The sequence below is a fragment of the Bubalus kerabau genome, chromosome 11 (genome assembly GCF_029407905.1).
Source record: "Bubalus kerabau isolate K-KA32 ecotype Philippines breed swamp buffalo chromosome 11, PCC_UOA_SB_1v2, whole genome shotgun sequence".
NCBI lineage: Eukaryota > Metazoa > Chordata > Mammalia > Artiodactyla > Bovidae > Bubalus > Bubalus kerabau.
The window spans coordinates 73,727,756-73,754,502 of record NC_073634.1 but is presented as its reverse complement, the minus strand read 5'-3'; the positions used below and the strand labels follow the sequence as shown (position 1 = coordinate 73,754,502).

At 40.0% G+C, this 26,747-nt stretch overlaps 1 protein-coding gene, 2 non-coding genes and 1 pseudogene across 3 annotated transcripts in view; 3 read left to right on the top strand and 1 right to left on the bottom strand.

Annotated features, from left to right (window-relative positions):
* The first annotated feature begins 1,142 nt into the window (after positions 1-1,142).
* Positions 1,143-26,747, top strand: part of WDR43 (WD repeat domain 43) — a 38,689-nt gene continuing 13,084 nt past the window's right edge. The window contains exons 1-9 of the mRNA XM_055540609.1: positions 1,143-1,454; positions 10,163-10,300; positions 13,365-13,486; positions 18,877-18,997; positions 19,782-19,921; positions 21,150-21,252; positions 21,780-21,844; positions 24,355-24,526; positions 26,037-26,123. Of these exons, the coding sequence (XP_055396584.1) occupies positions 1,230-1,454; positions 10,163-10,300; positions 13,365-13,486; positions 18,877-18,997; positions 19,782-19,921; positions 21,150-21,252; positions 21,780-21,844; positions 24,355-24,526; positions 26,037-26,123 (1,173 nt within the window). The 5' untranslated portion in view covers positions 1,143-1,229. The remainder of the gene's footprint in view (positions 1,455-10,162; positions 10,301-13,364; positions 13,487-18,876; positions 18,998-19,781; positions 19,922-21,149; positions 21,253-21,779; positions 21,845-24,354; positions 24,527-26,036; positions 26,124-26,747) is intronic.
* LOC129623317 (60S ribosomal protein L27a-like) lies at positions 17,700-18,138 on the bottom strand (annotated as a pseudogene).
* Positions 19,410-19,494, top strand: LOC129623920 (small nucleolar RNA SNORD53/SNORD92). Its single transcript, XR_008700669.1, has one exon. It is a non-coding gene; the product is annotated as a small nucleolar RNA SNORD53/SNORD92 (small nucleolar RNA).
* On the top strand, positions 26,610-26,687 carry LOC129623918 (small nucleolar RNA SNORD53/SNORD92). The gene has a single exon (XR_008700667.1). It is a non-coding gene; the product is annotated as a small nucleolar RNA SNORD53/SNORD92 (small nucleolar RNA).

Sequence of the window (26,747 nt, the reverse complement as noted above, 5' to 3'; positions counted from 1 at the left end):
TAACCCTTCTTAATCTCCTTCGCTGGGTTCTCTTTCTGTTCCTGACAGATTAGCACATTTTGGAGCTAAGCTTTTTTCTCTATTTATACTTACACTCTAGATGATCTGACCAGTCCTACAGTTTCAAATAGCATCTGAATACTAATGCATGCACAATTTATATCTGTGATTTCCTCATATATCTGACTTTCCACTGAGTAACTCTGTTTGGATGTCTAATGGCCATCTCAGCCTTAACTGTCCAAAACAGAAGTCTTGATTTCCACTCCATCCAGACCCATTTCCCCAGTTCAGCTAATGGTTATTTATTCACCATTCACTTATCCTCTCAGGCCTTAGAGTCATCCTTCACTCTTCCTCATCCTTCATAATCAATCCATTTAGCAAGTCTTGTTGGCTCAACTTCAGGCTATATCTGAATCTGGACCATTTCTCACCACCACAATCCACCATCCTCCTTCTTTCTTGTCTCTTTGCTTTCATTCTTGCCCCTCTACTGTCTCCATGAAACATGCAGGAGGCCTTTTAAAATGTAGATCAGTTTATGTCATTCCAGATAATATAAAATGCAGATTTTACCATGACTCTCTCTACTTATAAAAGATTCAGAGTCTCCTATAGCCCTGAGGGCAGTGGGTTTCTTTTGTGTGTGTGTGTTTTTCCTGCTGATCAATAAACTCTGTGTGGCTGAATAGTACCTGACCTTTCTTGAATCAGAAATTTGGTGAAATGTTATGGAGACATTAAAAACTGAACATTTGGTGCGGTAACATGGGATAAATCTTGACCAAAGAAGACTGAAAAGACTCTCCCTTTACTTTAACACTATTATGATTGAATAAATTGTTAACGTGAGCAGCATTACAGATTTTAAGTGGATAAGGAAAAATGGAAAGTGTTGTCACAATCACGGAATTATAGCTGAACGCTTGTTTCAAACATCTCGTTCAATCATGTTATTTAAATTAAAACAAAAAACACCTTTTCCCTTTTTTTTAAGGCAGGAGTCCTGTTATTCTCCTCCACTCACTCGTCTCCAGAACAAATTAGCACTGAGCCCACCGGGCCACCGTCCATGGGTAGGCGGTCCAACGCTCGCTCGCATCTCGAAGAGATACTCCCTCTGCTCCCTCAACTCCCTCCGCCCCACTTCCTCCCTCCAGGCCCCGCCCCTCCCCGATGCGCCTGCGCAGGGCCGAACACGTGGCTGCCGCGGAGCCAGAGCAGCAATGGCGGCGGGTGGCGGTGGTGTTGCCGACCCCCTGTCCCCCGCGGGGGTCCCCTGCGCTTTCTCCCCGCAGAGCCAGGCCTATTTCGCTTTAGCGTCTACCGACGGTCACCTGCGAGTGTGGGAGACAGCCAACAACCGGCTACACCAGGAGTACGTGCCTTCCGCGCACCTCAGCGGTACCTGCACCTGCCTGGCCTGGGCGCCAGCGAGGCTGCAGGCCAAGGTAAAGTGAGCAGAACGGCGCGGGGCGGGCACTCTCCCAGGCTCGGCCTTATTGCCCCCCGGCCCGGCGGCGCGCGGTCTGGCATCGCGCGTGGCCCTCGGAGGCCCGGAGCGAGGAGGCACCGAGCGCAGTGGCGGCGCAGGGTGGGCCCACGCCGCCACCCCCGTGCGCGGCCTGTCCAGAGGGCAGAGAGAACGGGTGCGGCCAGATCCGACGGGCAGTGGACTTGAGCCCTACCGGCGGGCTCCGTACTGTCTGGGCCTCTCTGTCGCCCGGGCCGCCATATTCGCCGAGGCCCCAGGCCCCCCAGGGGCGGCTTCCTGCTGCCCGGCCGGTTCTCTTGGCTTGCGCTCTTCAGAACTCTGGCTTTTGACAGAGCCCCGCTTTGGGGCAGTACTATTCTCCGACCCTTACCGAGCTCATCGACTTTCTTTGGGCAGTTAAAATGAACAAGTCTGTTTCCTTGCTTCCGGACACCCCCATCCACCCCCCCCCCCACCCCCCCGCCTTGGGTGCCGGCTCACCACGTGTTCTCTCCCGCGTCTAGGATGTGAGACTCTTGAAAGTCCTCACTTTCCCAGCCTGGGTTCCATTCTAAGCCATTTGAACCTTCTTGCTTTTAAAGTTTTAACATCTGAACGCCTCGCCCTTGATACATCCTCTTTTCCCCAAGTCTGAAGTCTGCATTAAGACATGGAGGTAAAGTGAAATTGTAGCTTAACTTAACGAACATGAGTCCAAGTGAAGTTTCTCTTAGACCGGGCTACTGCTGAGTTAGGGAAAGCTTTTCACTCTTAGGGACCCATCTCAGTTAAGATGCCATTCACTTTTGAGTCACTCGACTACGTCTGCACTAACTCAGACGCACGTGGGTACTGCACCTATAAGGTAGCCGGCCCGAATCAGTGCAGTATGATTTGAAAATGTCAGTATTGAGCTGTGTGGGGTTTAGCTAACACTCTGTTTCAACCTTAAAAAGTGTTTAAACACAAATGCACTAAAAAGGGGGAAAAACAACAACAACAACTGTTTAGTACAGATTTTAACTCCCTCTGACTATTCCAGGAAACTTTCCTCTAACTTTTTAGGTTGAAAGTCGGGATATAACTAATTTGTTACACTTTGCATGAGTATGTTTAGATATTTTTCAGATATTAAGCTAGGTTTTTATATTTTCTAGATGAAGTAACTCCGATTGACTATTAAAGAAGCCTTATCAGTGCACAAAACTAGGACTTAACAAAAATCACAGTTGTCATCAAGATTACAGCACTCTGCATATTTCTCCTTTTCAGATTTCTGTGTGTGTGTTTTTTAACAGTCTTGTAAATGATAATAGTTCTAATGGTGATAGGAAATGTGGAGCAATGGTTAGATGCAAGGACCCAAACTAGACTCCTGGCCTGGAATCCAGGCTTGGTGTCTTTGTATTTGTGCCTCTAGTTGCTCATTTGTAAAATAGGAGTAATAGCGCTCACCTCAAGAGTGGTTGTGAAGGTTAGTATTACTTAATGATGCTAACACGTCTAGAGTAGTTCCTGGTGTGTAAGTGCTGCAAGTATTAATTGTTGTTACTGTCTCTTGTTTGCATGGTTAGTCCTGCACGGTAGATTAAAAACTAACTTTTTGCTTTGTTCAGGGAGAAGAACCAGGTTTTGGAAAATCAAGCAACTTGAAAAACAACCAAAAATAGAACCAGGACTAGAACACCGGTGTTTAGAGCTCAGCTCTTCATTATGAGCAACAAATCATTACTATTAGGCTGGCAGACATTTGTCACCCACTTGATTTTCTCTTGCCTTGCAATCATATGTCTGAGGAATAAAACTTTCACCTAGTCATAAACTTACTGTTAAAATCAGTTTGGGATTATTTATAGCACAATGATACGGTAGAAAAATGGGTTTGGTTTCATACCCATGAACCAAACTTGTTTTGTCACATTGAGCAAGTCACTCTACTTTTGGAGGCCTCCTTGAAAAAGAGTCAGGCTGCATTAAAAAAAGTTCTTACAGGCTTCAGTATCCTTTTACTCGTATGCTCTCACTTTAGCCAGCTGACTCTATGAAATGCCCTAAAGTCACATTTTTAAAAACTTGAGAGTCAGAACTAAGAAGGTTTAACTGACTTCACCAAAGCCTTAATAACCAGTGAAGTAGTTGTGGCCATTAGAGTTGAGGGCATTGACTCCTGATCCAGTGCTCTTACTTGAACCTTAGATCTTGAGTCATAGAATTGAGAACTGGGAGCAATGTAGAGACATCCAGTGTTCATCATCTTGGGGTTGTATTCTCTTGGAACATCAATTTCACTTGAAAATTAGGGAGAGAAGCAATTTTCCTGTATTACACTTGCATGTGTACTTTGTAAAATTTTAAAGTCAGGTGATTTTTAAAGATAGTGGTTGCTGCAAATCTTCATTTTCTGCCTTTGCTCCCAGGTCCCTGGGTTATGATCCTTGCCACTTAAGTTCTAACATGTTTTCATAAACTTTTATTGTAGATTTATAGTATTTTATAGGAGTATTCTGTGGTTTAGTAACTGGCAGTTTGCCACCCAAGGACAAAGTTTGTTGACATTACACTTATTAGTGGAGAAAAATGATTTGGTGCTGGGTTTCTTGGGTGACAGGAGTTAAAGCAGTGGTTCATAAATTTTTAGAAAAATTAGACTGCTGCTGCTTGTTTTTGGTCACAAAATGATTATAATTCTTTGCATCTATGTCACAGTGGTCTTTAGGACTTTATTGTATGTATTATGTAGCTAAGCATTTTATTTCAGTGATGGAGCCTGGAGGAAGAGGACCGCAAATGATGATGAGGAACATGCAAGGAGACAGGTTGATGGACTGGGTGAACGCTGTTTTTTAGAGTCTCAGGTTTATGTGTTTAAGGCTGAGATGTTAGATGATATGCCAGAGGCACACATTAAGTGGCTGAGCCACCTGCCATTTCATTGCTCCTTTAAGATCCAAACTTTTCAGTTTTTCCTTCCCTAACTGCTGAAAAGTCCTGAAGAAACGGACTGGCTACCACAGTAAATGCATTTATGTTGCTTTGCTGTCACTGCAGTTAAAATGACCCTGCATAGCTTAGTGCTTATTGAATGAAGCACATGGCATTTCAGGCTTTGGACAAGGCAGGCACAGTAGCATTAAGCATGTTTCTGGGAAAGACCTGAGCAACCCCAGTCCTAACCCTTAGAGAAGAAGCACAGTCTACTTATGTTACGATATAATGCTCTGTCCTAAGGTCTCTCCAGTGTTTAGACTTAAAAAGAGTAAGGTTTGCATATTAGATCTTATTGGCAGAAATAAATTAAGATTTATTTTTGATGTACATACTGTATGTAATTACATGTAAAATGCACACATTTTATTCATTGTTACCCATGAAACTTGAGCATTTGCCAGAGTAAGGGACAGCTAAAATAGGCCAAGAAATGGTGGCATAGGAGACCAATTGCAGAATGAAACTTGAAACTTTGCCATTATTTTCAGTGACTAGAGGTCAGTATTTCTCAAAAATAGGTTTCCAACTATTAGTGGATTGTGAAATAGATTTAGTGGATTGTGATAGCATTACAGAAATGGCATAGACAATATAGAGTGTATTTTGCACAGTAAAGTTTAAGTTTTTTGGTGAAATTTGTTTCAGCTGTATACACACATGTTTTTATGAGTGTGGATGTATGTAAATACTCTTCTTACTCTGGGATCTCAGCCTAAAAAGTCAGTGCTTAATTGATCAAAATCAGACTTCTCATCACCTGGTGGTGCTTTTTCTCTCTGTCTTCACATCTGTACCATGCCTTGCTTTTATGAATCATGCACATGCAGATTCTCACTCAGCCTTCCGATTGCCTTCTAGATCAAACACGGCTTTCTTGAGACTGTTGTTGGCATTTATTGCTTATCTCAGCCAGCCCTTCACACTGGCAAAGACTCTGTAGTCTAAGTAATAGACCCTATCCTTTTGGTCTTCATTCCTGGTACCTTCTGGAGCTCAGATTTTCTTCTCTCTTTTTCCCCCCCCTGCTTCGTGTGGCTTGTTGGATGTTAGTTCCCTGACCAGGGATTGAACTGGAGCCCAGCAGTGAAAGTGCCCGAGTCCTCACCATGGAACCACCAGGAAATTCCCTGAAACTCAGATTTTCTGATTACAGATAGATGAACTAAATTTTTAGCCTAACTTTTCCATTACTTTATATATTTACACATGTCATTAACATGCACATGACATGAAACAAAGCAGTATGACTAAGACATTAAAGAAGAAATAAAGACATTTCAGATATACTGTGTCTGTAATGCAAAGCAGAGTATGACCTGAGTCTTAAGAGAAAGAGGAGGTTTTTGTGGAGAGAACATATTTGAGGTTGACCCTGAAGCATGGATCGAATTTTTTTTTTTTAACCAAATTGAAAATTGAGATGGGTAGAAAAAGTTCTCTCCTTAAGGAGGGACAAGCCAATGGGAAAGTGTATTCGTGACTCTGGTGGCTCAGATGGTAAAGAATCTGCCCGCAGTGCAGCAGATCCAGGTTAGATCCCTGGGTCGAGTAGATCCCCTGGAGAAGGGAATGGCAACCCACTCCAGTATTCTTGCCCAGAGAACTCCATGGACAGAGGAGCCTGACAGACTACAGTCCATGGGCTTGCAAAGAGTCGGACACAACTGAGCAACTAACACACATTCTTGACTAGGGAGTGTAATGTAAGGATGGACTTGGAAATGAGACTAGAAAAGGTGGGCTGGAGGGAAATTGTGGATGTTTTTGAATGCCAAACAGTTGTTTTTTTGATTTACTCTTCTCTGGGGAGTCATTGAAATTTTTGATCACAGAAATAATAGGTTCTAATAGAAAATGCCAACAGAAGTCTGTCATAATCTGTAATCATTAGTCCCACTACACTCTTGATTTCAGAAGTATTTAGTAATGGGGTTAAAATATTCAGTTCAGTTCAGTCGCTCAGTCGTGTCCGACTTTTGCGACCCCATGAATCGCAGCATGCCAGGCCTCCCTGTCCATCACCAACTCCCGGAGTTCACTCAGACTCACGTCCATCGAGTCAGTGATGCTATCCAACCATCTCATCCTCTGTCATCCTCTTCTGCCCCCAATCCCTCCCAGCATCAGAGTCTTTTCCAATGAGTGTGGCCAAAGTATTAGAGTTTCAGCCTCAGCATCAGTCCTTCCAATGAACACCCAGGACTGGTCTCCTTTAGGATGGACTAGTTGGATCTCCTTGCAGTCCAAGGGACTCGAAAGAGTCTTCTCCAGCACCACAGTTCAAATGCATCAATTTTTCAGCGCTCAGCTTCCTTCATAGTCCAACTCTCACATCCATACATGACCACTGGAAAAACCATAGCCTTGACTAGACAGACCTTTGTTGGCAAAGTAATGTCTCTGCTTTTAAATATGCTATCTAGGTTGGTCATAACTTCCAAGGAGTAAGCATCTTTTAATTTCGTGGCTGCAATCACCATCTGCAGTGATTTTGGAACCCCCAAGAATAAAGTCTGACACTGTTTCCACTGTTTCCCCATCTATTTCCCATGAAGTGATGGGACCGGATACTATGATCTTTGTTTTCTGAATGTTGAGCTTTAAGCCAACTTTTTCACTGTCCACTTTCACTTTCATCAAGAGGCTTTTTAGCTCCTCCTCACTTTCTGCCATAAAGGTGGTGTCATCTGCATATCTGAGGTTAATGATATTTCTCCCAGCAATCTTGATTCCAGCGTGTGCTTCTTCCAGCCCAGTGTTTCTCATGATGTACTCTGCATAGAAGTTAAATAAGCAGGGTGACAATATACAGCCTTGACGTACTCCTTTTCCTATTTGGAACCAGTCTGTTGTTCCATGTCCAGTTCTAACTGTTGCTTCCTGACCTGCATACAGATTTCTCAAGAGGCAGGTCAGGTGGTCTGGTATTCCCATCTATTTCAGAATTTTCCAGTTTATTGTGATCCACACAGTCAAAGGTTTTGGCATAGTCAATAATAAAGCAGAAATAGATGTTTTTCTGGAACTCTCTTGCTTTTTCCATGATCCAGCGGATGTTGGCAGTTTGATCTCTGGTTCCTCTGCATTTTCTAAGTCCAGCTTGAACATCAGGAAGTTCACGGTTCACATATTGCTGAAGCCTGGCTTGGAGAATTTTGAGCATTACTTTACTAGCATGTGAGCTGAGTGCAATTGTGCGATAGTTTGAGCATTCTTTGGCATTGCCTTTCTTTGTGATTGAAATGAAAACTGACCTTTTCCAGTCCTGTGGCCACTGCTGAGTTTTCCAAATTTGCTGGCATATTGAGTGCAGCACTTTCACAGCATCATCTTTCAGGATTTGAAATAGCTCAACTGGAATTCCATCACCTCCACTAGCTTTGTTCATAGTGATGCTTCCTAAGGCCCACTTGACTTCACATTCCAGGATGTCTGGCTCTAGGTGAGTGGTCACACCATCGTTAAAATATTAGGTTTCACTAAAACGCACATTGGTTATATAAACTTAACTGGTTGCATGTGTTACTTGTTTGGACATATGCATCCTTTTGAATGAGAAGTTAGTTTTTAAAAAGATCACCCAACTTGGAGAAAACTTATGTGAGTTGTTAGTTGTTTGAGGTTAACTAATTGGATTATTATTTAGGTTCAGACCAATGATCCTCAAAATTGAGCATAATTTCTGTAATATTCCTACCACTAGCCTCTGCTTGCTTCTCCCCAAAATAGAGATTTTGCTGATAGGTGAATGAGGGTTTTGAATATGTTAAATGTTTAATTTATAAAATTTCTTTGTGCTTTAAAAAAAATAATTTATTTATTTTTGGCTGTGCTGGGCCTTTGTTACTGCTCAGGCTTTTCTCTGGTTGTGGTGCGTGGGCTTCTCATTGGGGTGACTTCTCTTGTTGTGGAGCACAGGCTCTAGGGCATGCCGGCTTCAGTAGTTGGGGCTCTGGGGCTCTGGAGCACAGGCTCAGTACTTGCGGCCCACAGGCTTTAGTTGCGCTGTGGCATGTGAGATCTTCCTGGGCCAGGGATTGAACCTGTGTCTTCTGTATTGGTAGGCGGATTCTTTACCACTGAGCCACCAGGGAAGCCCTCTATGTGCTTTTTAATGCAGATGCATATCTACAGAAAAACACACATATTTGGATCAGCCCATGTTTCACACGTTAGAAACCGCAGTGTAGGTAATTTTAATTTGATTTGGGGAAAACCAAGAATAGAAGAAATACTTTCTAGAATCTTTCAGAGAAGAGTTTTCTGATGAGGTAGTATTAGGTTGGTACTCTTTCCCCTGCTTCCCTTGCCTGAAACTGGTGTCTGTGTTCATAACCCTATGCGGAAGCCACATTTGCCCTCTGGGATCATTCAGAGGTGGCTTTAGAAATTCATGTAACTGAAGGTGTAACTTGGGACAGTTCTTGATTAAGTTTAGTGTTCAGTCAAATTAAATGTTACTGATGAGACCATCAGACTTAGACTTTGACTCTTAATTTTAACTTCTCTTTTGGGTTTATTAATGTAATACATTTCTCAAGACTTGTAAAATGTGCATTATTTTTTCCATATTTAAAGATGTCTTATTTTTTGTTAAATCTTTCAATTTTTTGTTGACTTAGTATGTCCAATGAATCAAATTCTTCAAATGTAACATCTCTGTAGGATAATTAAGAGGAAAAAAAGAGGAAAATGCCTTATAAATCTACTCCTTGATAGTCTGTGCACTGGGAACATCAGTTTTCTTGGTGGTTTTTGGGTTGGGCAGATTTTATGTATTGTGAACTGCTTTTTATGTGCTGTAGAGCAAAGATCTTGCAGTATTGAAAAAAAAGTTATCTTTTTTATGGTATTGGTCTGTTTTACATGAAAAGAATGGATTTCTCAGAATTTATGTTAAAACATAGGCTAACAAGCTTTAATTTTAAAAAATTATAAATATATGGAAGAAAAGTTGCAAAATTATAAATTATTATTCAGCATTATAAACTCTAAAATAGTACTCTGAAGTTGTACTCACTGGTTGTCTTCTTGATGGACAGATAGAAGCTGTTAGTTTCATTTTTTGAAGTAAGTCAAAGAAGGCTTGGACCCTTTGGCACTAATCACAAACACGGCATGGAACTTTCAGATTGACCCTTAATCAGTCACTGGAGCAACTTCTCTGGTGTGTGCTTTGCGCTTCTCTGAGAGTTCAACTATTTTTTGACTCAAATTGAAGTAATTGTATGTTTATAAGTGTAAAAACATTTGAATCCCATTTCCTGAAAATGAAGCCACAAGGCAAGGAAAGATTTTGTGGGTAAAGGGGAAAGTATTGGCTGCTTGTATATGGATCTGTAATCTCTTTGCTTCGGAGTGGAGACTTCACTTGGACTTGTTGGGAATGGTTGGTTTCTGAGAAGTCGGAAACAGGCTGCTTGGAGCCCTTAGAACCCTACCAAGAGCATTCTAAGTTCTCCTATTTCAGAGGTAGGAGACAGGGACAGGTATTAGAAGTTCTTCCTGTGGAGTGATTATACTCTAAGTAGTGAAAAAGAAATCATCTGAGAGCAAATCCCATCTCCACTTTAAAAAAACATTTTTTAGAAGCAGGCACATTTCATTTGTGGGCTCGAGGGCATTTGCATTTATGCATTGATGATGGTTCAGTGTTTGAAATAATAAAATAAAAAATTGTCTTTTTTTCCCCCCCAGGAAGGTCCACAGAGGAAAAAAAGGAAATCAGAAGCTATAGTAACAAGTAACCAGGCTGACTTGTTGGCTCTTGGTACAGCAGTTGGTAGTATTTTATTATACAGTACAGTAAAAGGAGAATTACACAGTAAATTGATAGTAAGTACCTATCTGTATGTGTGTTTTATGTAAAAGAGTGATATTGGGAAACTGATTATGAAAAACAAAGCAGTTCAGGATATGCTATAGGATCTGTGGTATAAGGGCATTTTTCTGCCCCTTCCATATTTAAAATTTTGAACAGTAATATTTGATAATAGCTGTGATAGGTAACCTTGTCACTATTATAGGTCAGAATATGAAGAGTGTGAAGAACTGTTGCGTAGGCTTAAAATAAGAAAGGATAGGAAGAATTCTGGGTATCACAGACAGTAGCTGAAGGAAGGAGCACACCACGTCCAGGGCTCGGGAACAAGGGAAGCTGTGAGATTGTTGCTGAAACTCAGACCTTTGAGAAGCAGATGTTGCTGTCTGTGCAGATGATGTCTGTCGAGGGAGATTGGCCCTATGGACTTGAGGTCCAGACTTCTGGGAGGAGGGACTGGGCACTAGCTGGCTGCTGGTATCTTTGAAAGGAGCTGATGAGACTGGTTCTCCAAGTGTTGAAAAAACTGCATCCTAAGTTCAGCTGCTGCTGAAAGGATTGCTCCTGCTGGGTTGAAGAAACGCTGGGGTGATGCACACTGGGAGACAGGAAGGAAACAAGTCCCTTGGTCTGGAGCCCACTAATGATCCCACTGGCAAAGCAGAAATGGGGTTTGCAGAGCCCCAGCCCAGCATCCAGAGAGATGTGGGCTTGGTGCTGCAAGACAGTAACTTAATTGGCACGATTTGTTTCAGACAGTTACGTATTACAGTATGTTTTTGATGTTCACTTAATTTCTATCTGTATATAGGAATGCTTTCTGTATTTATAAATAAAAGACTGTTTTCTCTTTTAAGTAACATCTATCCATAGGTAATTTGGAATACCTGAAGTTAGAAAGGGAAAAAAATTATACCTAAATTTTAAAAATTAATTTATTTTAATTGGAGGCTAATTATTTACAGTATTATAGTGGTTTTTCCATACATTGACATGAATCAGCCATGGGTGTTCATGTGTCCCCCATCCTGGACCGCCCCCCCCCCACGTGTACCTAAATTTATCAATGAGAGATCCTCTGTTGATAGTTTTAGTCAGTCAATTTTGTATCCTGATACTTCCCATTATATTACAGCTTGAGTAATTTTTATATTTGTTCAGACCTAGTTGCCTAAAGTCCTATAAATTGGATAGTCCCTTGGTGGTGTTACTGACCATTGAGGTAGTTTCTAATTTTTTGTTATAAAACTTTTTTTTCTTACCTGGGTTCCCACAATTACTAATCTATAACTAAAGAGTCCAAGGTGTGTGTTAGGTGTTTTTATACATAGTATAAATTTTTTCTGAAAGTTTTCCTAATTTGTCCTTGTCTCAGTGGTGGCAGGGTACCTGTTTTTCAGCAATGTTTTTGTCATCATTGATTATTGTATTAAAACAACAATGAGACCAACCAAAAACCCAAGCTTATTTAATAGGTGAAAATTTTTATTTGATTTTTAAATCTGCATTTAAAAATATATCACTTGTTTTTATATTAAATACTGTAAAAATAATATACAAATGAAATAAAAACTTTCAGAAGTATATGTAAAGGGACACTCCCTTCATTCCTCCTTCCTCTGCAAGTTGAGTGTGGGCCTCATGTTTGCTTTTACCCCACTATACCCCGGAGCCCATCTTTTGATTTGGTCAGTTCTGTGATCAGCAGGGACCTACCATTGGGTGCACGGTGATACTGTTTCAGTCAGTTACAGATGTGATACCGATGGAGGCTTGAACTCCTTTTTAGGTCATTTTGATACCTCGCAGGATTATATATAAACCTTTGACAAGGAATGAGTTTATTAGAAATAATTGGCATTGAGTCAATGTTTGTTGAATGAGTAAATGAATGAATGAGTGGACAGTTGCTAGATGCTTTCCAAAAAGGTATGCTGGCCCTCGAGCGACATGCGATAGTGCCGTTTTCACTGTAGCCTCCCCAGGATGGGTATTACAGTGCTGAAAAATTGGTAGATGAACAGACTGAAAATGTTGCTTTGTTTTGCTTTGTATCTCTTGGATTACTTAACTGAAAATTTTAAAAAATTTCTTACTGAGTTCTTTCAGTGGAATTTATCCGTTCATATCCTTTGTTCAGTTTTTTGTGTGTGGTTATAAAGTAGGGCTTTGAGTAGATAGCTGTTAGGAAGGAAGGGAAGTAATTGAATTTAACATTTAAAATTATTTTTCTTTTTTGGTGGGAGCAATGTGTATGATAGTAGTAGTGAGTTTACCTTTATGCTTAGCTTAGATACGTATACAGTCGTGATTCATTGTATGTATATTTAATTAATGTGAATTTAGGTGGAAAGAGTGAAAAAACAGTAATTGCTCAGAGAGTAGGTTTTACCCTAAGATTTAACACCTTACTCTGCTGAACGAGCTTGCTCTGGAATGTGTTAGTTGGGAGACTTCAACTTGTCTTTCTGCAGTTAATGTCTCCATTTTTATGCGGTGCCTCTGAGTAAGCAAGCATTTTGCTATGCTAAGTATGTTTAAACTTACATCTGTATGGTATGAGCTGTGATACATGGAAACATTCAATGTTTCCCTGAAGAAACAATGATTTTTAAAATTGAGAGTGTTTGGTACTTTTTTTGCAAAGGGATTTTCAAGGATAGTTTTAACTAGAAGTGAATTTTATCTTAAGTGTTGACTTTAAACCCTTTAAGATTTGACTTTACTAGTTCACTCACGTGTCCCAGACTATTGCCACTATACATGAAGTGTTTTATCATGCTTAGTGCTGGCATTCCTATCACAAGCAGCAGGCATTTAAGACTTTGACTTATGATGTATGTTTTTCCAGCAGAGGGGAAGAGAAAGTTAATATTTGATAAAGTTTTAGCAGATTTATCTCATTTTTAATGTTGGAAATGGATACTCATTTTAATTAGGTTAATGGGTAGGCTTTTTTATTAGGTTAAGGCCTAACATTTTAGTTAAGTGTTCAGTAATGAATCTAGGGTGCATATTATACATTATACCGGATGAGCTTTTTTTTTTTCTTTTAAACTTTTAAAAAAAAATCTGCAGAATGGTGGACATGACAACAGAGTCAATTGCATACAGTGGCATCAAGACAATGGCTGTTTGTATAGTTGTTCAGATGATAAACATATTGTGGAATGGAACACACAGACATGCAAAGTAAAGTGGTGAGTAACATTGATACTTCTGGGATAGCTCGGTGCCTATTTGGGAATGCATTAATGTTTTAACAAATCATGGCTGTATTCTTGATATAAGTAAAGTTGGATATTGGATACAATGGGGAATGTAGACACTGGTAAGGTTATAGACTGTTCCCAAGGAATTTTTAATCAAATTGGACATAGAGGATTTTAATATATAAATAACGGTACAGGAGTAAAATAACTGCATAAGAGATGCCATAAGGTAGCATGTAATTCGGAGAAGGCAATGGCACCCCACTCCAGTACTCTTGCCTGGAAAATCCCATGGACGGAGGCGCCTGGTAGACTGCAGTCCATGGGGTCGCTAAGAGTTGGACACGACTGAAGCGACTTAGCAGCAGCAGCATGTAATTACTGGTCAGCTGAGTAGGGTGGTGTTGGGAAGGCCTGGTGGAAGAGAAGAATTTCAGCTGGTCATCTTAAGAGAGGTAAGATGGATAGAAGAGGGCAGGAGAATCTTTTTGAGGGTGGGGAAAGGAATGTGGCGTGGGGATATGGCAGGAGCAAAGGCTAGGAGAAAGAAAAGTGAAAGATTTACTTGGAATGGAGTAGTGGAATTTAAGAGGAGGGCCATGCTGGGGAATAATGGCTGATAGAGGATATGAGCCAGAGTATTTGTATAAGAGTGGCCATAAGTTTTTGATAAAAATCTCAGACAATCTTCTAGTTCAAGCACCTAATCCTGTGAGTGACTGTATAGTAGATGCTTAGTGAATGTGGACTGTTAAATGTAGTTGAACTTAGGCAGATGAGGATCCTAAGGAGGATAATGATACTCATAGTCTTACAACTAATAAGTGGCAGGGGAGTTCTAATCCTGCTGTCTTGAATTCTGGCACAGTGTTTTTCTGCTGTACTAAAACTACTTTTTTCAGAGTTTTAGATTGTTTGGTAAGCAGGAGACACTGAAGGTCAATGTCATGGGAGCAGAGTAACCCAAATAATGTTTTAGGAAGACAATTTGTTAGGACAGTGTAAAATGTATGGGAAGGAGCTAGTTCAGACGCAGACAAGCTAGTTCAGAGGCAGAGAAGCTAGACCCAGCAGAAGGGGTGGTGAGAGAGGCTTAGAATTTTACAGAAGGTTTGGGGCTGGTGGTGCAGTGAGTCATCTGCCTAGAGGTTCAGTGCATTCCAATAACCACACTCATGGTTGTAAAGAGACACCTGTGGAGATTCTTGTCCACTAGGTCAGGGTGGGGCCCATGCAGCTATACTTTTAAATGCCGTCTAGATGAGAGTTCACCAAGCCAGTCCTTCTAGGAATGACTGATAATGTTCAAGGCACTGTTCAACATGTTATACACAGTATTGTCTTTGTAACACTGCAAGGTGGTCTCCGTCCCGGTTTTGACCTAAGAGAGAGGTTGAATCAGAGCCTGAACTTTCACCCAGCCACGCGCTCTCATACAGTATTGTGTTTACAGTTTCGTTCTTGGCATTCTTATGCTATAGTTAATTGATTTTATTTTGCATTTTAGGAAGATGAAGATTTAGCTCTTAGTCCCTACCTTTTTCCATCCCCATTTTCCCAGTGTTGTAATGTCACACTTTGAATTAACAGTATTCATTGTTCATGTTATACCTACCTAAATACTGTTTTAGATGAAACTTGGACTGTACTGTTTGTATTATCTTTGGGCACAAAATTTTGGGGTGTATTATTGCTTCATTTGCTTAGTTTTGTATATACTTGCCATTAGTTCAGTCTCATTTCTGCAATAGTGTAAATTTCACATATTTTCAGACACATCAGTTGATGAATCAGTAATTTAATTTTTGTAGGCTTTTCTCCAGTTTCATTTATTTCTTGGAGGACTTCTCTGCTTTATTCTAGTGATTATCCTGAGATTTCCTTTCATTATCTTGAAAATTGTCTTGTCAGATTGAACCTCTGTTTCCTAGATCCCATTCTTCTCTTCGTTGGTTTATTTCTTCTTTTTGGTGACACACACAAATTGGTAGCTTCCTGGAAGACAAGCAGAATCTCAGTACATTTACCGTGAATGTCTTCCAGTGTCTTTATTCTGTCCTCACAGTTGATTAATAATTTGAAGATACAGACTTCGAGTTGGAAATAATTTCCCCCAGGATTTTGAAGCATTGGTTCATTTTTTTGGCTTTCATTGTTAATTATTCTTATACACTGAAATATTCTGTGTTTTGTTTATTTTTTTCTTCAGTCAGTGCATTGTGTTGGCCCTTGAGGGACCATTTAGCCTGGGAATTCATGTTTTTCATTCTTCTTGTACTACAGATCTGATAATTTAATTCCCGCTTTCTCCTTTCTCTTATACTACATACTGTTATTCAGATATTGTATCTCCTGGACTAATCCTTTAAGTTTCTTACTGCATTCTCATTTTAACTCTTTTGTCTTTTCCTTCAGTTACCTGGGAAATTGCTTCAATTTCACCTTCTAAGTCTTGTGTTGAATTTTTAAGTTCCTCAAACTAAGTTATTAACTTCTGGGAGCTATTTTATGTTCTTTGAATATTTCTTTTTCGTTCTGTCATGTTTCTTTCATGCCTGTAATATTTTCTAATTCTCTGAAGTAGTGCAGGATTTAAGTTTTTTTTACTTATCATCTCCCTCTTGAGGATGTGTTTTGATTTTTGTTTGATTTTGGTTTCTTTCATGTTAAAGACATTCTTCAAGTGACTGGAGATCCTTGACTGCCTGTTGTTTTTTGAAAATGAAACATTAAAAAGCTGATTGGAAAGCCTGTGTGGTAGTGTGGCTCAGTTGCTGGGCTCATTTGTAGAGTGGTTGGGAGGCCTTCAGAGTTAGTATTGTAGGTCATTCCTCTGGAACCAGTCACATTTCCTATTGCTTTTCCATCTTTAAAGTGCACATTATGCTACTTGTGTCTACAGGTATGATTTAGTGGGTCTAGGTTGGAGCTTCAGAATTCACACAAGTTCCCAGGTACTGCTGATGGAGGGAGGTTAACACGTTAGGTTGCAAAGCTCTTAATGGGGAGGGGGGCGGGCTTTGGTGGTGGTAGCTCTGTGCTGGCGTTTTCAGTGCTCAGTGGTGAAGTAGATTCAGAAAGCTTGTCAGGATGGTGATCATGTCCTTTTTTTCTTTAAAGTCTCTCAATTCAATGACCAGATAGTAAATAAGGAATGTAGGTGAGTGCTAAAGCTGTGGGATTTGGTGAAAAATTGTCAAGAATGTTTGGTACCAACGAGAGTAAAGGAAAAGTTCTTGCTCTTTATTGCAGCATTTCCTTGATTGGTGAGGTTGAGTTTTTCACGTTTATTGACAAGTTGCCTTGCACAGACTTCTCATTGTGGTGGCTTCTTTTGTTGAGGAGCACGGGTTCTAGGGCTCTTGGACTTACTGTTTCGAGGCCTGTATCTTCCCAGACCAGAGGTTGAACCCATGTCCCTGCATTGGAAGGTGTGTTCTTAACCACTGGACCACCAAGGAAGCCCTTGTTTGTCTGTTTTTATTTTGAGGTGTTTTTCTTTTTTTAAATCAAGGAGTTCTTTCTTTCTTTGTCTTTCTAAAAATGTTTATTTGGCTACACAGGTCTTAGTTGCAGTATGTGGGATCTAGTTCCCTGGTCAGGGATTGAACCCAGGCCCCCCACATTGGGAGCATGAAATCTTAGCTACTGGACTACCAGGGAAGTCCCTAGGAGTTCTTTCTTGAATATAAAGAGATTTGTGTATTCTGAGTATTAATTATTTTTTAAAATTTTAAATTTATTTTTTAATTGAAGGATAATTGCTTTACAGAATTGTGTTGGTTTCTGCCAAGCATCAACATAAATCAGTTCTAGGTATACATATGTCCCTTCCCTCTTGAACCTATCTCCCTCCATCCCACCCCTCTAGGTTGTTACAGAGCCCTGGTTGCCTATTTATTTTTTTTATCTTTTTCCCCCCAGGCTTTTGCTTTTAATTTTTATGACTTATTTTGTGGTAAGAAGTTCTGTTTAATTAAATTTGTTTGTTTGTTTTTTCTTTGTGATTCCTTATTTGTAATTGCTTTGGAAGGCCTTTTCTAACCCCAGAATTATAAAAACATTCTCATAAATATTTATTTTTCATCAGTTTCGATTTAATTTCTACAGTTCATTGTGTGTGTATTTTAAGAATCTAATTTTGTTTTTCCTTGTTTTTTGAAAAGCGCTTATTGTTTAATGAATTTCCCAGCATGTCACTTCAAGCTACCAGTACACAAGCTGCACCTATACCCTTAATCTTCTCCTCAGCTCTTCTGCTGAAGAGTTTGGCCTTCACAGAGACAGGCTGCCTTGGGAGCTTTCCCTTCCCCAGAACTCTGTAGTAACCCAGTCGCACCACATCAGTGACAGGAGCAGCTCCAGTCTTGGTCTTGGCAGCATTTACCCATGTCTGTGCACTAACCAAGGTCCATAATTTATCATGGTTGATAGTTGGGCAGAAACCCTGGTTCCTCTTTAAGTGGTACTGCCTCATACCAGCTTTCCCAAAGTATCCTGGGTGATGTTTTTTGAAGTTGATTCTGTGGTGGTACATGCATTACCTTGGCCTTCTGGGTGTTTCTGGTGTTTGCTGAGGCGACTGTGGCCGTGGCTCACGTGGCTCCTAAGTTTCGGGTCTTCCTTAGTTTGGATGGCATGTTGGCAGCCTAGACAAAAGAGTAGTTTTGTTTTTCTAAATGAGTTATTTGACAGTTCCAATGTGACTAGCAGAGCAATATGTTTTCCACTTTAGAATTAACCTTTTTTGGTAGGAAAATTGCTGCTGTTATTTCTTATTATATAAGTGAATAGCCAGGCTAAGCTCCTTGTTGCTTGTAAAAGTTTGTTAACGTGTGTGACAGCCTGCAGACACTCTTGCTGCTAATCGTATTTGTGATATTAGAAAGGGATCATCTATACCTAATTTAGTTTACTCTATCAGATGGGGGCATATCTGTGTGCATTTGGGATAGAAATAGCCTTTTTGTACCATAGGTTGAGAGATCATTTGTGCTGCTAAGTACATTCTCAACCTTTCAGAGAATGCAGGAACTTTGGAGGGGATAGTGGCTTTGCAGAGGTCCAGCCAGCATGCCCAGTTTCCTGGGTATTAATAAAATCCACCTCATGGATCACAGGATACACAGCTACCCATTGTACACTCTCATAGCTCTTACTCACCCATTTCCTGGTACCTCTCCAGATTCTCTGTCCTGTTGGGGAGGCAGGACCTTGGAGATCTGTCCAGGGTTGGTTACTTGACTCAAGATTCGGGGGATTGCCATTTGGCCTAGAATCTTAAGTGGCATTTTTAAGGCCTGATTTGTTTTTTGTTTTTGCTCTGAGTAAAGTTTCCTCCCCATTTACCGAGATGTTTTTATTTCTCTTCAATACAGCAAATGGAAAGGTGATAATAGCAGTGTCAGTTCCCTGTGTATCAGCCCAGATGGAAAGATGTTGCTTTCAGCTGGTCGAACAATCAAACTATGGGTTTTGGAGACCAAAGAAGTCTACAGAGTGAGTGAATCAAATTAGTCGTAAGCATAACAGTGGTCTGGAGCAAGTATGGAGAAAGGCAGAAATCTGAACAAGAGAATATTGTTTTATAAGATTTGTTACTTTGAAACATATGAAATAGTAGATTTTTAATAGACAAAACTTAGCCTCCAAATCTGTTAAAATAAATTAGATATGTCTGTTTCACATGCATTGCAAAAATGAATATAAATGGAAGAAATGAGTAGAATTTGAATTAAGTCTCTGTTGATAATTATAATTGTGTAATAATGATAGTAATTTTTAATTTCTAGCTTGCATCCAGTATTTAGTACACTTTTAGTATTTAACTAAGGAAGTTTAGAATTAACACAATACTTAACTGTGGAGATACAGACTTACGATTCAGTGTACTTGGGTTACTGAACTTTTGGTGCTGTGATGATGCCTTAAAATTGTGGTTTCGACTCACTGAGAGTAACATGAAGACCTACAATTCCTTGGCTGTGTCTGAGCACCCAAGCACCCCTTTAAAATGGGTAGAATGAAGTGAGTCTTTAGGGTAAAGATGGAGGGAAAAAAGATTATGGGATAGGGTCATGGGAGTTGGAAGGGACATCTTTAATGTTCAAATATTTTCAGATGAAATTTTTTAAAGTGAGAGGAATATAGCACAAATAATTAGTAGTCTGGAGCTCTGATTTCAGGTATGTATTATCTATATTGTGTTTGGTACATGTGAACTCTTAATTTTTGTTACTGCTTTATATCCATCTTGTCCTAAATGAGATTTAACTTTCTCTAGCACTTCACAGGACATGCGACACCAGTTTCATCACTTACGTTCACTACTATCAGACCTCCTAATGAGAGCCAACCCTTTGATGGAATTACAGGTCTTTATTTCTTATCTGGAGCAGTCCATGACCGGTTACTTAATGTCTGGTATGTAGTCTTTTGGATTTGGGAGGTAACATTACCTTGAAAGGATTGGTCACATTTACATGGTTAATATAAGTGATGAATATGAGATTGGCTTTATTGTATCTAATGTTAGATTTACATTGACTTGTAATGAGAAGTTAAGCCTGCCTAAAAATCAGATCTTTATGAGAAAAATTTTAAGAGCGTTACATTATAGAACTTCCTCTGTGCTTGTTTAAAGGTACACTAGGCTGAATATTTTTGTGACTGGGCAGTTTAAAAACCTTGAAAATTTTTTTTTTTTAGGAAAATCTCTGACTTTGTTGAAAGAAATGACTACTGGATTAGTTCAGTAATGCCTGTTTGCTGATGGTTTAATACACACATACATAGGTGATGAACTTATGTTAAATAACAGTTTATCGAACTCAAAGACTTTCTCCATAAGAATATCTTGCCTTTTTACTCTTAGGGATACTAGGCTTCACTTCAGCATTATTCTTGGGGGCCATTTTAAACAGAAATCACCAACCAAAAGCACAGGAGCAAAAAGCGTGGCACTAAACAGGCTGTGAAAAGAATCCTTAGTGTGAAAGCTGCAGTAAAAAGGCCGCGCATCGCCTTGTTGAACCTCATGGGTGTTGGGCTGCTAATAGTCTTCACTGCTCTGTGTGTACCTGTTAAAGACCATGAAATCACCGCAAATACTGATTTTGGGGTCTGCAAATAAATTTTAACAAGTAGGCATATTCTCAAATAAGGAATCAACAAATAATGAGGTCATTTATCTGTTTATTTCTGGACTCTGTTTTCTCAATATTACTATGATGTTAATTCTCCTTGCATTAATCTATTAAATTCTGAGTGAACCCAGTCAAAATACCAGCAATGTGATTTTAAAATTAAGTGGAACTGCAGAGCACTTAGAGTGGCCAAAATGACTTTGAAAGAGAAGTTGGAGGACTCACTTCAAGACTTGCAAAGCCGTAGTGATCAAGAAAGTTGGCATTGCCATCAAGATAGACAAATAGTCTATGGAAAAGAAGGTTGTTCGTTGTTTAAGTCTGCCACAAACACATTAGTGCTTTCTCTTTTCCCATGCAACCATGTTACATGGTAGTGACACAAATATTTTGCTTATTTTTGTCTTTAATTACCTTATTTAGCTTTCAAAAGATGAAAATGCCCTTTGGCCCCATTTTTCCCCCTCCCAGTGTCTTGCTGTCTAAACCTTGGTTTTATTATCTAGGCAGGTCCGGTCAGAAAACAAAGAGAAGAATGCAGTGATGTCTTTTACAGTTACAGATGAGCCTGTCTATATTGACTTGACTTTGTCAGAAAACAAAGAGGAGGTAAGTGGCTCTTTTTTTTTTTTTGCGAATTTGTTTTTGGACTTCACAAATACTCTTTTTAAATTGGGATTTTGACAATGTGATGGTTCAGGAAAGAGAGAGAATGAAGTAAAACAAAAGTCTTAGACTGTTGGAAGTGACCATTGGATTCTGTGTTGAGTGCTCATGAGGGGAAAGGCCAGGGTGTGGTGGCGCTTTCAGTAATCCAGAGATGCATGCTGCCGGTTCCCTGTTGTCAGCCAATGCACTTGGCAGGAACTTAGTGCCTCTGAACCTCCAGGCTGCGTGGTCATTGACTATGGTCTTCATAGTCTAAACTTCTGTTTATGAGCTTGACAACTTCTACTTGAATTGTTCTTTTGATGGCAGTGATAATTTTTAAATTCAAAAGTTGTCCATCCTTACTGTTGTGATTTATCTCTGGTTACTATTTGAAGGGTGGAGAGGGTAGTCGGATTTTCATAAGTAATTATTAGAGTAGACTGAAGTATATTTCCTATTAGAGTAATGTTATGTTTTTGTTTTAGCCTGTCAAGTTAGCTGTTGTTTGCAGAGATGGTCAAGTTCATCTTTTTGAACACATACTAAATGGGTAAGTAAGAAAGTTCTCAAGTCAGAAATTTATTTTCTTTCCGTGACTTGCTACTGTTTGTTTATACTCCCACCTCAGCCTTCTTTGCTTTGTTACTTTTCAGTAATGTCATTCTGAAAGCTTTAATTCTTTGTCTGTATAAATACATACATTCCCATGAAAACTTGAGTTTTGGAGTTGTGGCCTATTTCTTCATATTTGTGGTTAAAGAGGGTGGCTTTTTATGCTGTGTATTTAGTAAATTTTGTTAGTTCTAACATAAATTTTAAAAGAAATTGGCTTAGTAGGAAAACTTTGTTGTGAGCTTTGGTGAAGCTTTAATTTCTAACTTTGATCGTGTTACCCTTGTCACACAATGGTGGGTCAGTGAATGCTTGTGTTCTGGTGGACAGAAAGGAATGTTGCTGATGTTATATATAGTAGTCATAGAACAGGAATCAGTAAATTATGGCCTGCAGGCTGCATCCAGTAAAGACCATATGTGGCCCCCACCAAAGCAAAAACATTTACTATCTGGCTCTTTATAGAAAGTTTGCCAGCTCTTGCCATATGCTGTGAACATGGTCTGAGACTCAGTCAGTGTGCATAATGATGTGAAACTTTAAAACGGTTTCAACTTTTTATTGTCAGTTGGCGGCTTCCCTCGTAGCTCAGTCAGTAAGGAATCTGCCTGCAGTGCAGGAGACCCGGGTTCGATTCCTGGTCAAGAAGATCCCCTGCCGAAGGAAATGGCAGCCTACTCTAGTACTCTTGCCTAGGGAATCCCATGGACAGAGAAGTCTGGCAGGCTACACTCCATGGTGTTGCAAGTCGGACACGGCTTAGTGACTACACCACCACCACCACCGCCGCCCTTCCTTTTACAGTAGGAAGTATGAAAGCAGTATACATTTGTTTTAAAACATTCAAGACACATAGACGGTTATAAAACCCAAGTCTCTGGAGCTCCATTGAGTTCCACTCCTTAGAGGTAGCTGTAAACCTTTTGGTGTGTAGCCCTCGAGGCCTTTGTTCACATAGTCATACGTGTACATGGACGTATAACTGAAGGCCCAGAAGAGGGCCACAGTAAGGACTGGGCTTTTCTTCTTGGGCAGTAGCCTACCATTAAAGGATTTTAAACTGATAATTGATGGGGTTTGACCTAAATTTTAAGACATTGCAAAGAGAATAGGCCATAGGAGGGTAAAGGCCAAAGCAGAGGCCAAAAATCCTGGCTGGAGATGGTTGTGGAGTTGGGAAACTAGGAAGAGAGAGTTGGAAAGCTAGTGGGGTGTTTAGAATTGGAATTATTTATGGAGGGTGTGTACTTACCTGTGATAAGATGTCTGTGGTGTGAGTGTGTGTGGCTGAGATACAGGGATGGATAAGGTTGTTGGAGGCAAAAGGCTTAGGACTGAGAGGGAGGGGGGCGGTGTCAGAAGGATCATCCATCTGCACGCTATGTGTGGAAGTCACCAAGAAAGGAATTCTTCAGCAGAATTGTTGGACAGAATGACAGTGAGCCACTCACATCTTAAAGAAGTGCTGAGTGATCCAGAGGCCATTGGATTAGCGTAAGCTGGTGACGACAATTTCAGTGGTTTTAGAGATGGTGGAAGAAGAGACTGCTTGTAGTGAATGTTAGTGAAGAACAAGGTGCACACTTAAGTCATGGCGAAGGGTCCTGGCACAAGGGTGTGGAGAGGGCTGCCGAGGTGAGCAGCCTGGAGCAAGGTGAGGGGAGCTCTGAAGTTGAGGATCTAATTTCATTTTGCCCCTGAAAGTGTGTTGCAGAGGTCATGATGAGTGTTCGGAGATTGGAAGCGTTTAGAGATGGGCCTGAGGGGAGTAGGGTGTGGACAGAGCCATTTGGGTCTGAAAGCTCATGGTGGTGAGAGAGCACTTGGAAGCTTGGGGCCTTTTGTGGGGATAGAGCAGGTGTACCTCATGGCAGATTTTGGTGGTGAGGTCTTGAATGTTAGCAGGGTGGGGGCAGATGACAGAAACACTGGCGCTCTGGGGACCCTCACTCCTGGTGGTGGCATGGAGGCCAGTGGAGGATCCCATTTCTTTATTTGACACCAGGTTCAAAGAATTAGTGTGAAATGCTATTTCACATTTTCTTTTTTTATATTTAATTAATTTATTTTTGGGCTGCACTGGGTCCTCATGGCTTTGTGTGGGCTTTCTCTAGTTGTGGTAAATGGGGGCTACTCTTCTCGTGGTGTGTGGGCTTCTCATCGTGGGGGCTAGTCTTGTGGTGGTGTGTGGGCTTCTCATGCGGTGGCTTCTCGTTGCAGAACATGGGCTCTATAGTGTCCCGGCTTCAATAGTTTTGGCTCCTGGCCTCTAGAGCACAGGCTCAGTAGTTGTGGTTCATGGGCTTAGTTGCTCCTTGGCATGTGGGATCTTCCCAGATCAGGGATTGGATCCGTGTCCCCTGTATTGGCAGGCAGATTCTTACCCACTGCGTCACCAGGGAAGTCCTCTTTTCACATTTTCTTATCTAATTGTTTTTCCATTTCTAGGTACTGCAAAAAGCCTTTGACTTCGAACTGTACAATTCAGATAGCAACACCTGGGAAAGGCAAGAAATCAACACCAAAACCTATCCCTATTTTAGCAGCTGGTTTCTGCTCAGACAAAATGTCATTGTTGCTTGTGTATGGCAATTGGTTTCAGCCCACCATTGAGCGAGTGGTACGTACATGCTCCTGAAGTAAAGTAGTATAACATCAATACATCTCTGGTAGATGATGATTGTGAAAGGATACACTGCTCTGCTTATTGGAATACTTAAAAAGATGTCATATATTTCCCTTTAACTGAGGGACCTTTCAGTGGGTGGTTTATTTTAACTTGTGAGAACTTTGGTTTTACAGTTGATCCTTCAACAACACAGATTTGAACTGTGTGGGTCCACTTTTACACGGGATTTTTCAATAGTAAGTTCTATACTACTATACCATCCAAGGTGGTTGAATCCACAGTTGCAGAACTATGGATACATTATAAGTGATGAATTTTCGATTGCATGGAAGGTTGGCGCCCCTAGGCTCTGCATGTTCAAGGGTCATCGATGTAATTTTACTTAGTATATCCAAAATAATATTTTAATGCCGAGTCAATATAAAACATTATTTGAGATGTTTTACTCTCCTTCCTTTATTTGGTATTATGTCTTTGAAGTCTGGCATGTATTATTCACTTGTAAGCACATCTCACTTTGGACTAGTCACATTTCAAGTGCTCAGTAGCCACAGGTATGGGTGAATGTTGCCCACTTACCCAAAAGATAAATAAGATTTCATGGTAATATCACACATTGAATATTCCAAGTGGAAATGTGATAGGTGGGGCAATGATTTAAATTTTTTGATTACAAAAGTTTCTTGAGGACTTTTGGTGTGTAATTATGAGCATATCCAGTAGATGAGGCTGTGAGAGAATATTTCTTGCTCAGGCAATCTGTTGTTGATTCGATTTAAAACAATTTACTTACTTTTAAAAAACATAATACATGGATATGATACGATAAAAAGGGGAGAGAAGTGTTAAGCTGTGAACATAAGTCTCTTACCATATGTGACTCCTTTAATAATCCCACTCTCCAGATGCAGCCTGACCTGTTTGCTTTGTGTCTTTCAGATATTGATTGATTATGTGGATATAGAAAATTACCTAAAACTTTAAAGCCTTATAGATACATAGGGGTTTTGCTGCATAAACCTCCAATTTATTACTGTATCAGGACATAGAAATTCACCTTCGAGCCAGTGTTTGTCTTTGACTAGCCTGTGGAAGGATAGCAGTAGGAAATTTTAGAGTAGGACAAGTCTTTTTTAGCAGATTACTCTTTACAAGGGCAATGAGCTGATAATATTTTCTTTAAAACCTGTTACATTTAAAATCTCAATGTTTTGAAGGTGCACATGTGAAAACTTAGAGCAATTCACAACTAAGGAAAGTAGACATTATGTTTGCTATCTTCAGAGTTTATCCGTTTTCCTCAAATGCCCCCAGTCTGAACGATGATCAGTCTGAGTGACCAGGAGTTTTTTCTGGAAACCTTCTATACCTTTTTGTATTTTTATAAATATGCACAAGTAGGCATTTCTTTTTCACTTTATTCTTACTCCCAGTTACCCTGTTTAACAGTTTTTTTTCCCCCTCTTCCACCTTCTGTCCCCCTTGAAAATCCTGTCCCCAGGCTTTGAATCCCAAAGAACCTCATATGTGTTTAATAAGAGATATTTCAAACTGCTGGGCCCCAAAAGTAGAAACAGCTATAACAAAGGTGAGTGCATTGTATATTAGAAGTTAAGAAAAAAGATATTTGAATTGAATCGTTATGTAATACTATGTTTAGACTTTAAATATTATCTTTATTTGTGATCTTGTCTTAACTTTGTGGGATTAGGTTTTAGATATCAATATTGTAAAACTTTATTCATTTCTGTGTTCTTAATTTGTTGAATGAATCAGTGGATAGGTGACTAGAAGTTGAAAACCTTGGATTTAATTCTTCCTCCTCTATCCCCCCCATGCAGTATCACTGAATAAAGATCAGATTTGTTGATAAATTGTTTTTATCAGTTTCTGTACTTAAAAAGCAGCATAACTTTGTTGAAAGGATTGTTGTATTTCAGGGTGAAATAAAACTTGAATCCGTGATGGGGCTGGAATTAAATACCATATATAAGAGCATTATTGTGATGCTCTATTTTGAATATAATGTGGCATCTACATGTAGACTCATGTTTGGCAGTCTAATGACCAAGATATGCTATGATGACATCCATATGGTTTCGCTTCTGGCTGAGTTTCAGAGATGACACCTTTCTCTTGGCTGTCTGAGCATTGCTGGCAAAGATCAATTATTGAAGGTAGTAAAAGGGACAGCTTCACTATTAACGTTTTT